At 36.9% G+C, this 13,845-nt stretch overlaps 1 protein-coding gene across 1 annotated transcript in view; it reads left to right on the forward strand.

Moving 5' to 3' along the window:
• AKAP6 (A-kinase anchoring protein 6) overlaps positions 1 to 13,845 on the forward strand; it is a 232,505-nt gene that overhangs the window by 31,942 nt on the left and 186,718 nt on the right. Inside the window, exon 2 of the mRNA XM_067295590.1 lies at positions 8,941 to 9,192. Within this exon, the coding sequence (XP_067151691.1) occupies positions 8,941 to 9,192 (252 nt within the window). The remainder of the gene's footprint in view (positions 1 to 8,940; positions 9,193 to 13,845) is intronic.

The following is a 13,845-nucleotide window of genomic DNA, read 5'->3' on the forward strand; positions in this document are numbered from 1 at the left end:
TGTTTTGATTAGAACTTTTCCCTTGTGCGCTGCATGTCTGTACAGAAGAAGTGAATTCTTCTCCTTTGTGAAATTGCAGTTGCTTTTATTTATTTATTTTGGTGTGTATTACCTTTCAATAGTTTATCGATGCCTAAAATGCTTTTTACTATTTATGTGGGGTTACACTTTACATTTGTTATTTGAAACCTAATTATTTCAAGAATGAAGCTGATCTTTTCTCTGAGAAATTTTTCTCTTTCTTCTAAACTGGCAATTTCTCTTTAGGAGCAGCTGATCTCCATTCAAGGCCCTAATTAATTCTATTGACTTTATTAAGAAAGAGAGTCTTTCTGAAGTCTATAAACTGAAAAATCTTTTAAGATAAATGCACATATTTCTCTTTTGTATAAACAGTAAAAGGAGATCTGCTCATCGGTAAACAGAGCTCAAACTAAAAAGATTGTATGGCCCCACAGAAGTATTCAAGAATTTTCTTGTTTCATGTCAAGACTAATGCCAAATCTTCTTCAAATTATAACAGGGAGAGAAGGGTTGGACGCATTCACAGCCGAGTTGTCAGAATAATAGGTTAGCTGCAGAAAGCTTTGAAAAAATCACCATTTTCAAAAGAATAATTGTTTCATTGGAAGATTGCTGAACTATCGATGCGTTAGCTTTGAATTCTGCTAATTATTTTATATGGATGATCAAATGGTGAAAGTTCTGATCAAATCTGATGAAGATAGTGATTTTCTCTCTGTTTCTTCATATGGTTGACATGATTTTTTTAATACATTCAGCTTTTGTATGTCTTGAATGAAATGGTAGTAGGAGGTTCTTTCAATTCAATCAACTACTCTGTAGACTAAGGTCAAAACCCAGTCCTGGCCAGGCTACCAACAGACAGTTGTTCTAGCTACAACACAGTGCATATGTCTAGCGCAAGTCTAATACCCTTCCATTTGCATCCTCAAATTTCGTGTGCATGTGGTACTTTGAACCTGCTGGAAACGTCATTTACTGCCATTCAGTATGTACAGCATGCAAAGTGCAAGAAAAAGCTGAGTAAAAAGAAAGTAAAAAATAAAATGGAATTGCAGTTATCTTGGAGGGTTGAGGGATATGTCCTACAATGCTTCCATTTCTGCAGGAAAAGTACAGCGTTGCGTGAAGAGATCTATAAAGTATTTGAAGGATGTTTTGACAAGTCTTCACTTTTCCATTTCAGTGAGTGTGAATATATAATGTATGATGAAAGTACTTAGTATAAAGCTGTATTATCTTTTTTATTTCTTGAGTATCTTAAATGATCAGTGCTAGACCAAAAAAAAACAAAACAAAACCCAAACCCACTATCAGAGTCCAAAGAACATAGATTTAAAAAATGCTTATTGTTTTTTAAACTTTGCATCTACTGCTACTTGCTTGACCAGGTTTTCATACAGTTTTTATTCTCTTTTGCCAGCAGTGTCAGCTGTAGCTAAAATCGAAACCTGCTAGAAGTATTGTACGGGTCAATAGCATCTATCTTCCTACATGAAAAACTGTTCTAGTTATTTGCCATATTCAGTTCAGATAAGTGGTTGCTTTCACAAGTGAAAATTGTGTCAATTATACAAATGATAGAAATATCCCAGAAATGACTGGTCTTGGTTTTGTTTGTCCTACTGTTTCAGTACAGGTCTCAGAGGTGTCTCATTTTCCTGCCATAACTTCTCCTGTGGTTCTTCCATTCTATCCTGTACCAGGCCTCATGGTAGAGTGTTTTTGTGTTTTGGCTCTGAAGCTTGGTGGGTGGACTAAATAATTCCTTGCATTTAAGAATCTAGCCTGTGGTGAATGTTATGACTATAAAGTCTTTTTAAACCAAAATACTGACTAAGCGTAACAGGGGAAGTAAGTATTTGAAAGCAGTCAGTCTTCTCTGCAGCTATCCTTTCCCACAGTAAAGGTACAGATTGGTCTAGCTTTTAAGACACTGCAGCTGGTCCTGCAAGTTAGCTGGAATTGCTTCCAGCAGCAACTGCCTATCTTCTGGACAAAAGGATCCTTTTGCTTTTTCACAGTATGTTTGAACCTTTGGCCCCAGCAATGGCCCATATGGTAAAACAAATGCAAGTTTGCTGGCATCTTGAGACAGGAGCTTCACAATTAACATTTTAGGTGTTGTTACTTAACAGGCTGAAGTGTTTAGTGAGTGATTGCATATCTTCTTCCTTCCTTCCTGCCTGTTTTCCTGGCTGACTGATACTCAACCAATATACTTGCACAATAAACATCCTAATAAAACAGGCCACATAAACTATTATAAATAGCTCCATGACTGTTACAATCTATTGTACACCTATTACAACTTTATACAGCTATTACTATTTTAGCAATTCTGTCAGGAAGAAAAACCCTCATACAGTCAGCATTGATATTTTGACATCTATTTTGTCCTGTTTTGAAGTATGTGGACATAAGAACATAACTCACTGAATCCTGAAATGACAGACTACAGTAGAAACACCTACTGAGAGTTCACCCAAAATCAAAGTCAATCAAAATAAAAGGCAAGTAGGAAAAGAGAATAATGTGCAAACAAGAATGGTGCAGCAGAGAAAGTTACTATCAGGAGTGTGTAAATTATGATGAGGGAAGAGGGGGGAGGCTCACTTAGACCAGTGTGTCCCCAAGCTGTCAGTGTCTTTAGTGGAAGGGCAGGGTCAATGATCTTAAAACTCCTGTTGGCAGTTTTCCTGCTATGCTTTGCCTTCTTCACCAGTAAGTTGCATTCATTTTCCCTAGTCACTGAATGCTGTATCAATACAAGCTACAGTACTGTAGTACTTCAGCTCACTTTCTGACTAATTTATGACTTGCAGTGAGTCTAAAGCTTTTCATGGCAGTTGTTTTTATTTAGTCAATTCTGGATTGTTTATGCATGGTTATTTCCTTTGACTTCAATCATATACTTAAAACATGTACAAAACAGTCCAAGTAGTGTTTTCTCTTAAGGTTCTATTAAACAGTACTCCAAAACAGAAGAAAATGATTTTATCCTCGTTATAATACTATTTTGCATATCTGCTTTCTGCAAGTAGTTACTAGATGCAGAGAGAGGTGAAAAACTATTTCTCTTTGAGAAATGTACATTTTAAAGGAAAAAATTATTTGCTAATAGCTTTTTTTACTTTACTAATAGCTGTAGGTATTTGTTTAGCAATGCAAGTGCTCTCTTTTGTGTTATTTCTCCATATAGGTATGAAAAGGGGAGTGCAGAGAGTGACTTTAATCCATAATTTCTAAGTATATGGAAAAAAATGGATCTGAAAAAATCTGAAATTTCTTTGTCAGATTTTTTTGCTGGAGAAAAAAAGGATTTGTACATTCTGATTGGAATCATAGTCTCCTATGGAATTAAAATGTACTTAAAAGGAAAGATCAAATGGATAGACATTTTCTTAAATCATGGATTTTGTTTTGAATGTAGTCATAAGAATAAATGGCAATGTGTTTTTTCTACTGAGGTTTTACTGTGAGATCAAAGAACAGAAATCTTTCAGTTTAGTTCCTCTGTCACTCATGTTAACTGAAGCAACATATTGCAACCTTTTATCTTTCTGGAATTTCATATATATCTTAGCAGACTTTCTTGAAGAGCTTTTTTAACATTAAAGCTTAGTTTTCCTTGACTCTTGAGGGTTTGTTTATGCACGTTTTCTTTGTCTATAGCAATGTTTGCAGTTCAGGCTATTTTAGTTGACGCAGAGGGCTGTGAGCTAGCTGATGGATTCAGCAGCTGCGAATTACAGTATCAGCTGTCTGGAAGACTGAGTGAAGTGGGCAGTTGGCAGTCAAATGGATACAAGCCTTATAGCCTAAGAAATTCCATAGTCAATACTAGAAAATAGCCTGTGAGAGGATGGTAGAACCTTTACCTTAGCACCACTATGAAAACATGTAAACAGAAATGCCTAGTAGATTTGAGATCAATGATTACAAAAGGTTGTTTCAGAAACGGTACTTTCTAAAATTCCTGCTATAAATGCTCTTGACCTGAAACTGTATCCTGACAAAATGGGAAAGAATTTCCATGCTTTTATTTGTAAGCTGTGTGCTACTGCAGTTGACATGGAACTATACATATTTAGTGATAGATGCCATCAGATAAATGCTTTTTTATTATTAAATAAAATCAACCATGTAGTTTTAAGTACATACCATTTTTGGTAATGGCGACTGGCTCTCATTACAGCATTTAGGTACCATCCTGTGATATTGCTCTCCTTTACTTACAAATACAAACTGTAATAAGGACACCTGACAATGTACGTGTTTTTTGCTCACTGCACTACATAATGCTACAGAGAGGTAGGAGAAATGAGGATGACAGTGATGCCATGTTAGGCTGAACCAGGTGTTAAGTGAGCTATCACTTATTTACAGGTGCGGGGTAGGACGAGGCCATGGCTCTGTTCAGATTTGCTTGTGCAAATGACTTGATGTAAGATGGGGAGGGATCAAAGCACAGTTTGCTATGGAAAATATTGTAGCAGAATATTCTCATTGCAAAACTCATGTAACTGTGTGTGAAAAGGATATTCTAAGGCAACAAGTGGTGAAGAATATGGTCTGCAATAGTTGTATACTAGTTGTTTGAGGCAAACGCATTTTTTAAAGTCCTGTTCTTTGTTGTTACTTTTACCATCTTCTTTTGCCAGGGTTTCCTTGCCACAGTCATAATTACTTTAAATGTTGTCTTTTCTCTGCTGTTCTTGTAAGTTGTGCTGAAAATGTTTGGGAGATGGAGTTTTCACTTGTACTAAAAAAATTCTTACCATCAATATTTCCACTGTTCAAAAGTACCACTTTTGGAGACAGGACTTCAATAAACTCTGGAAATAGTCAGCTTGCCTCCTGCAGTTTTAGCAGGAGAGACACTGACCTTGAATTCCCTTGGAAGTGAATGACATATTTCTACCTTTAATAGAATCTCTGGTGATAGTTTGGTGCTGTATTTGAACTGCATTAACTATTACAGAAATTTATAAACTTTTAAATTCACATCCATGCTAGATATAATTTTTTCCTTTTGTTGAATTATATTTGAATCTAGATATCAAGGCAGTAGTATGAAAATGTTGTAGCCAGCTAGATAATTTTGGATTTGACATTGTATTAGTTACAATCAAGATGCTATTTTGTGCCAGGCAAGCATAAAGACAAGATGCAAGTGATACAGCTTTAAACAGGCTGCAGCTTTATTGATGTTCTGCTGCTGAGGACTAAGTAACATTAACTCATATAGAGAAAGTCATAATTTCTTCCTAATCATTTCCCCTTTATAGAGGGCTGGCTTTTAGCCTTTACACATCTGTTCCCATGTCTATTTTTTGCTCAGTCTTCACCTTCCCACCATCATATGGCAGTTGAAAAGCAAGGAAAGGGAATATCAATATGGGCCTATCCCTTCCCCAAAGTTTGTTTAAAGTGGATTTCTCCCAGAGCCAGTTCTAATCCCATTTTATCCAGGAACCAGGCTTCTGGTGAAATGAAATCTGCTTCTTGTGAAAATGGCTACAGACACAACTGACACTGACCAGTCATCTAGCCAAAACAATACTATGTGATGCAGGAACATGAACTTATATCTCCCATAATTCATCTCAGGAAGTACCCAAAAGACTGGTATATGCCCATGTACTGTGTATGCAGAGAGCTAACAGTCTGTAAGTGCATAGTAAATTCAGCATACTCCATCTTTCCACAGACTTACAGTGTGTGTACAGGTGGACAGCACAGCATGTGTGCCACGGGACAATGTTACCTGGACATACTGCACTTGTGCATGCACTATAGCCATTTGTGGAGGACTTCTGAACGTTAAACAGCTGGAGCTATTAATAGGAGAGCTAAATCCCTTTAAATCTATGCTTGGCCCTGTTGCAGATTAAATCAGACTTCCTGACCAGTTCAATCAGATTTTCACCTAATGTGAAGAGAGTGGAAAAAAAACTCTAAAAAGCACTTCTTGTCAACTGACTTATAAGCAAAGGAAAATTTCCTTCATATTCTCTCACGAAGGTAAAGACTACAGTGACAGGAGTCCAATGCTATGTAATTCTAGGGCTGGAAGAGAGTGAGCTGTTGATACAGTCCCAAAAGGGAGCTCAGAATTTATGTATCATGAAAAGGTATGTAGGGACTTGGTTACCTGATCCCTTTCCTGGCTTGTTCAGCCACTCACAAAGTATTCTCCTGTTTTTTGGTCACCCATCCTTTCTAAAACCTAACTCCTTTAAAGAGCTAGTACTTTGTTTTTCTCTGAGAAAGAAAGAGCATATAAGAGTAGTCTTTTATTTTAAGACCATCCCCGCATTACAGGAAGTGTCAGATAGGCTCCTTTCAGAGTGTGTGACCTTGCGTATAGACTAGGTCGGGCTTAAGTTCTCTCCATGTTACTGCAACTGTCAGGAGAGGTTAATTATCTTGTTAGTACATAAAGCATTTTGCTGCTGCTGTGCTCCCAGTTGTCTCTAAAGTATTTCAAAGACTCTGATTTCTGAGGAAAATGAGCAACTTATAACAAGTCATGTAAAAATTAACAGATACTCCTTGTTTTTGCTTGAATATGTGCTTCTTCCAAAACTTCAGTGGTTTTGGGATTTGCATTTTGGGACAGAATTTTCTGTGTTACTGTGGAAAGTTTGTCTACTTCAGAAACTTGACGTGAGTTGGTAGCTAGAATAACAGTAGCTCTCAAGAAAACTCCTTTTTTTGCAGCATGGCTGCAGAAATTCACAGCGTAATCTAGATTCATTAGGCAATATTTTCAGTACATTATCTGATGCTTGTCAGGAGATTTTTGCTCCTTGATAATAATCTTTTCTTACAGCTTGGAGTTTTACAAGCTTTCTGACAATTCTTTTGGGAGTTGAATTTGGAATGTAACTAGGTGCATGATAGTTAGAAATTAATGAAAACTGATAGTGTAAATTGAAATGTATTTAAGTTCATCTGCATGAGTAGAAATACAGCTGTGCTTTTTGGTAAAGTTTTGGTTGTGGGCTGAGAAATGGATAAATGAATGAATAATAGCCTTTTCTAAAGCTTAGAAAAGACTTTGCTGAGAGTTTTAGCTTTAGTTAGTCTGCGTGTCTGTAGAATTTGATTAGTGGGCTGATTTTGTAAGCAGACCAATTGATTTGCCTGCCTGGAAGTGTGCAGACACCTGAAGTTCTGCGCACTTGCTGCCCCACATCTTGCCAGGTAGGCGCTGTGTTTTGCGCTGGTGAGTAGATGCTGGTTGTCATAACCAGGCCTCTGAGGATGGAGGGGACAAGATGTGGCCTCTGTCTCAAGGCAGCCCCACAGCTCTGCTCATAGAAACCCTGAGGTTTTTGTGCTCCTCTCTGGCCTTTCTGTGTGCTGCTCCTGCAGGGGACTCCATTTAGCCTTCACTGTTTTATTAAAACAAGTTATTGCTGACGGTACTCAAGCATAATAGGTGCTCAAGGGCTAATATTGTGCTATCTGTTGTACTAAGATTGATTATTATTATTATTATTATTATTTTTTTTAATATTATCCAGGGGTTTGATTTTGGTTTAATTTGTAAATTCTGCTGCCAATCACATATTGAATAATTTGGTTTTACCTTCAAACTGAAAATGTCAAACCTGAACTGAGAAAAAATGCTGTACTGTATTGCTAACTTAGAAATTTAGAAAGAATCAGCTTTACTAGGTGTCTTGTTATTCTGCTATTGTTATTCTGCTGTACAAAATCATAAAGAGGATCAGCAGAGACATAAGGTTTCATGGTAGTTGTTTGGATAATAAGCAAATTTGAAAAGAATCAAAATTAAATTGTTCTCATTTTTTTGGTGGCATTATGTATATACTACTATTTACTTAAAAAAGAACATCTTTTAAGATTTAAATTATAATAATTTCTGTAAGGTTTTTTAAGGAAATAAGTGTTGTATCTAAAATATGCTACTAAGCTGTTTTTAAGTATATGCTACAGATGAAGGAAAAAATACTCTAGGCTCTAGGGCTAATTTGGTTTTTGGTATTTTAATCACATTTCCTTACTCATTTATGTTTTTTACACATAGTTTTCAAGCAGAATTATTATGAAGCAGTGCTGTTCAGTAGTGTATACCTAACTATTCCCCTATCCTTTCACAAATACGATTAAGACTAGATTGTAAAGATTTTGCGCTGTATGCAGCACAGGTTAGAATTCTGGAGCATTAACCATTGAATTTGGAGAATATTGTCCCATCAAAATATTTATTTTACAAACTGGTAACTTATATCTTTTTGCCTTCTGGATGCAACTGTTCACAGCCTCTTTCATCTCCCCCTTTCTCTTTGTCCACCCATCATCTTCTGTTCATTGTTGACTCCCAAACAAGACTAGGCAGAAGTTAGCAGACCTCTTGTCATAGCCGTAAGCAGTGGCTCTCAGAAATAACTTACCCACATTGAGTCTATCCCAGACATTTGCCCTATTTGGCTATAGAGACTGGATTAAAAAGATAATCCTGTCCAAAAGAATTTTGTTGAGGATGGCACAGAACTGATTCATCACATTTTAAGTGAAAAAAAAAATCAGAAAAGAAGACTTATTGCGGCAGTCTTAACACTTTGATTCCTATTACTGTATTCTAGGATGTCACTTTACAGTGTTAGTTTTCTGTTTCTGATTCATGTGATCTTGTTGTGCCATCCTTCCTCATTGTATGCTATCTCTGCACTTACTGAGCACTCCTGCCAAACAGGACAGCTGTTGGTTCAGTTATTGTAGCATTGCCATAAATAAAAAAATAGAGAACTCTGGATATATTAATTACATTATCTTCCCTCTCTAAAATAATCTATTCTGCATTTAATAAAAGACAAGTAGAGCTGATCCATGGAAGGACTGTGCCTGTAGCTAAATACCTACTTTCTTTTTTCATTACAGGATATTTGTGAAGATATATCTGATCATGTTGAACAAATTCATGCTCTACTAGAGACTGAGTTTTCCTTGAAGCTTCTCTCTTACTCTGTCAATGTGATAGTTGATATCCATACAGTGCAACTACTCTGGCACCAGCTACGTGTTTCTGTTCTGGTTCTGAGAGAGCGTATTCTCCAGGGACTACAAGACGCCAATGGAAACTACACCAGGCAGACTGATATTCTGCAAGCATTTTCTGAGGAGACAAAGGAGGTATAGTAACTAAATTCAGCAATTCTGGGAATTTTGTTTGCGTTTGAAGCAGCTCTTCCCTGTTGTATGTTTAAAATTGCGAGGATGATGATTTTAAGGATGGCTTACTCACCATCTGGATATTTGATGCTGATTTTGTAAGAAACTGTCTTAAGTGTCTTCAATTGATATTTATCCTTGCTGAACCAAATTAAAGGAAGTGTCAGTCCGTAAGGCCAACTTTCAGAAGTGTCTCATGTGTCAAGCACTGTTTTTCCTGGGTCCAACTATTTTTCATAAAGAACTGGGAATGCTTACGGGGGTACATCTGGACCAAAATCCTGGGACTGGTCATCTTTGAACTTAAGGTTCATATCCAATTCAAAACTTAATTTTTGTTTTCAAAGAATTCTTTACCCAAAAGCTTAGGCACTTACCTTTTTGCATACGCAAGCCTTAGGCTTACATAATGTTGTCCACAACCTCCCAGACTGGATCAATGTTGCTTTAAAGCAGAGAACATGCGCTTAAATTTGTTTTAGTGGCAATTCTGCAGTGTGCCTCTAAACAGTTGTACTTTTGCCTGAGAAGCAATTATGCATTCATCATACATTTTTCACTCTTAAGGAGTGTAGAATTCACACACATGTAAATGGTATGTAAATCTGGGTTCATTTGACTGTACTGCCTTTTCTTTGGTAAGCATTGTTACTAAATTAGCTTAGCTAGAAGGACACTAACAATGCAAGTTTTTAAAACTGAAAGGAAATGCACATTTTTAATAGGGTAATTAATATAAGATAGCTTATAGTGTAGAGGATTCTTCATTTGCTGGAAGCCCTAAAATTGGGATTAGATGCTTTAGGTAGGATTAGATATATTTATTTACAGGAAAAGACCTTTAGCTTAATGCAGTGAGATTCTGTGACCTGTGTTACAAAGAAAGTCAAAAGTTCACTAAACATGTTCTTAATTTCAGCTCACTCAAGTTTAAAGAGAAGGTACATATTTCTCTAGTCCCTGTTGGGTTTTATAATTGTCTTTGCTACAAGAGAGAGTGGGTGGTTCTGAAATCAATCCTCAAATATGCCCAGGCCCACCTTCCACACCCCCTCTTCCTGATGTATGCATACCTGCTTCAGATTCGGTTTCTGCTTTGCTGTTGTTAATAAACCTTCTCCGGCAAGTTTGGAGGAAATTCACACTTGTCTGAATGTCCAGAGTGGTAAATTAGAATGAAGTCATTATTTTATGGCATGAGCATGGTGATTTCAAGGCATAAGGAAGGGGCTGATTCAGATACTAAGCAACAGGAAATGTCCGGTATGGATCCGATTGCAAATGCTATAAAAAACGTCCCTCAAAAAAGGGGAGGTCTGACTGGGGAGGGATAGATTATTTTTCTCTGGGGGAAGAAAATGTTGCCAGATAGACTCATGTGGTTATAAAAAAGACAAAATGTCCTAGCATAATGGCTTTTTTTTCCTCCCAGCTAAAACATAAATAATTTTTGATAAAATTAATAGATAGCAATAGTAGAGATGCAATATTAATATCAAGTTTTTGTGCTAATGTTTGAATAAGTTCCCAGAAATTATTTTGTAGGTTTTAACCTTTAGTTATTTGTTTAAATTTTTCTCAGATATAATAAACTATAATAAATATATATTTATATATAAAATTATATATTATACATATAAAATATATATTATAAATATATATATTATATGACTATAATAATATATAAAGTAGAAACAATTGTCTCTACTCTTCTCTGTGTACCGTTTTTTGATGTTTCCCCCATATCCTTTCCCAGCCAGTACTATATTGTGTAGGACTAATAAATGCTTCATGATAGAAGTATTATTTATTAGAGGTTTTTATGCATATGTGAATAGTGAGACTGCTTGAGCAAACCTAGAAACCTTCATCCATACAGGTAACCCTTCCTTGGGGGATCATTCTCCTAATTTCCAGTAGTCCCTGGGGTATATGAACAGGAATGACAGTTCAGTTTTTCTCCTAAGATGATGTAGAAGTCATTAGGGTTAAAATGAACAGAAGGAAATTTTTACACACCATGAGAGTTAGGTAACAGAATTCACTATCTTAGGACACTTAGAAGTGGATAGAATAAATGGGTTCAAAAAAGAAATGTGACAAACTAAGGAAAGATAGGGACAATTATAACCTCTGGATGAGGAAGTCCTGATGGTGAGCATTGGTAGGAGCTGAGGGCATGTGTGGAAAGGTTATCTGTGGAAGGGTCACTTTACATATGCCTTTTTTTTTCAGCTGAGCTAGCAGAAGATCTTTAGAACAGTTGTAGACACAGAACACTGGGCTAGATGGACATTTGATATGAACCAATACAGCAAATATTATGCTTTTCTGTAGTCCATGAACTTATTTCACAAAATGGTTGGTAAGCAGCCTCCTGGCCCACTCCTTAAGGCAGCCATCTTCTACATAGCGGTGAAGAGCAGCTGTGGCTGCCAGTGGTGACTGAGGAGCTCCATGGATGAAGTGGCCTGCCAAGGTTTCATTTGGGCGCAGAGAGACAGAGCCATGCCATTAATATTCATTGCTCTCTCAGTTCACAGTCTGTGCCGTCAATCACAGTGCAACAGTCCTGCTCGGGCTGTCTTTACACTGTGGTTGGAACACGCACAAATATGCGCAAGATAGTCGCAACAGAAAGAACTGGGGTCACACTGGCAGAGCAGCTACAGGAGCATGAGAACGTACAGCGCAGGCTGGACTGGCTGGGTCAGGAGCCCGGGTAGTTACTAGGGCAGCCAGTTACTGTGCCTTTGGCTGTGTCGGCACTGCCGTACAGAATGAGGTGCCAGCGGGAAAGGGCACAGAAAAGTTTCATGGCTTGGAGGAAATAGAGTAAGAACCGGTGAGGCAAGCTGGCCATCATGATGGAGATGCCAAATTAACTTTTTTTTTTTTTTTAATAAAAACTTTGGGAAGTAACATTTTGAAGGCCCTTTTTCTGCTTCTGGGGTTATCCAAAGATAGATAAGAAGGAGAAAAATGAGCTGTGTGCAGCCTCTGTGGGGAATTATATTTTGGATCAAAAGGAGGCAGGAAATACTTGAAATAGTTTTCCGAAGTTTGCTCCAGGCTTTGAATTTTCAAATTCAAATTAAAATCAGAGTTAACTTCTAGGACCTAACCTGTCAGATTTACTTCACAGTTGATAAAGACAGGAAATACAGAAAGGAGCAGTATAGGCCTATGTTAAAATAAGGTGAATCCTGATGTGCTATAACTCTGTATAGCAGATAAGCTGTGAATGTAAATTCACAAAAGCAATATCTTATATGTTAAACTAGCTCATCTGAAATAGTCAATAAATGAAGAATTGTATTGGTTTAAATATAAATGCGAGGAAGGTATTGGAAATACAGCCAACAGAGCTTTACAGGAAACATTAATGCACAAAAAGGGCCAGTTTTTTTGAAAGAAGGTACTCCTATCAGCAGCCAAGCAAATAACTAAATATGACATTTTCCTGAAATAAAAACAATGGCAGTACTGGCATTGAATAATGCTCCTCTGAAGCACACATTTAAGAGGCTGCCTGGGAAATGGCCAAGCAAGATGGCTTAATGCACGTGATTGTAAAGTTTATTAATGTTAATAAACACATTTTTAAGAGACGAAGGAATGGAGCTCGTTACTCAGGAGAAATGAAAGCCCTTAGGGCCTTGGAAAGGGTTTTGATTTATATATGTCTTTACAGTTTCTAATCTTTTCCCAAGATTAGAGGGAAAATGCAGCTGTAATGCAGATCATTGTTTAGTCATTATTTTCCTTAATAATTGCAGCTACAAAATATAAATTTGGCAGATTTATGGAAACTTCCCCCTTTGTCCTTCTCTGGAGATATTCAAAATGCGCCTGGATGCAATCCTGTGCAATGTGCTCTAGGTGACCCTGCTTGAGCAGGGGGGTTGGACTAGATGATCTCCAGAGGTCCCTTCCAACCTCAGTGATTCTGTGATTCTGTGATTCTGTGATTCATCAATAGCCTAGAATTAATTTATGGCATAGGCTCTTCATCTGGACAGAATGTACTAAATAAAAGATATTTTTCAAAGTCCAAGATTTTGACTGATGAATAACTTCTAAACCAACTTTTCTGTAAACAATATTTTTATCTGGAGTTTTTTTATATTTATATTTTGATTAGTATGAGTGTGGTGGACAAAGTAAAGGGCTCAAAAGCTAGATGTGCTCACAAAAGGTGGAAAACAATAGCCTCCTTTGTTGAGACTATTCTTGTTCAGACCATAGAGCGATTTATTGCTAGATGAAGTAGTTGTGGGGTAATTGCATCTTCTTTAGGTATGTTGCCTAAGATCCTTAAGCTATGGGTTTAGTCAGTGGAGTGAGAAAAGCTCATGGAAGAAAGACTAGTATACTAATTTGGGTACCTAATGTTAAAATCCTAAAACATGCAGTGTTAGTTCTGCCCTTTATGATTGTTTTTAAATAGTTATTGTAAGCACTTGAGCTAATACTGGCTTTTTTATGTTTAGGTCTGCTTTTCAGTTTCTTTTGTCAAATTAGCATTCTCTGCTAATTTCTCTTGTTCCAATCATTTTATTTATGGTGTTACTTAAAATGTACACCAGTCTAAAGAAGAACAGAGATTCTTTC

Source organism: Apteryx mantelli, chromosome 4 (assembly GCF_036417845.1).
Source record: "Apteryx mantelli isolate bAptMan1 chromosome 4, bAptMan1.hap1, whole genome shotgun sequence".
Lineage (NCBI taxonomy): Eukaryota > Metazoa > Chordata > Aves > Apterygiformes > Apterygidae > Apteryx > Apteryx mantelli.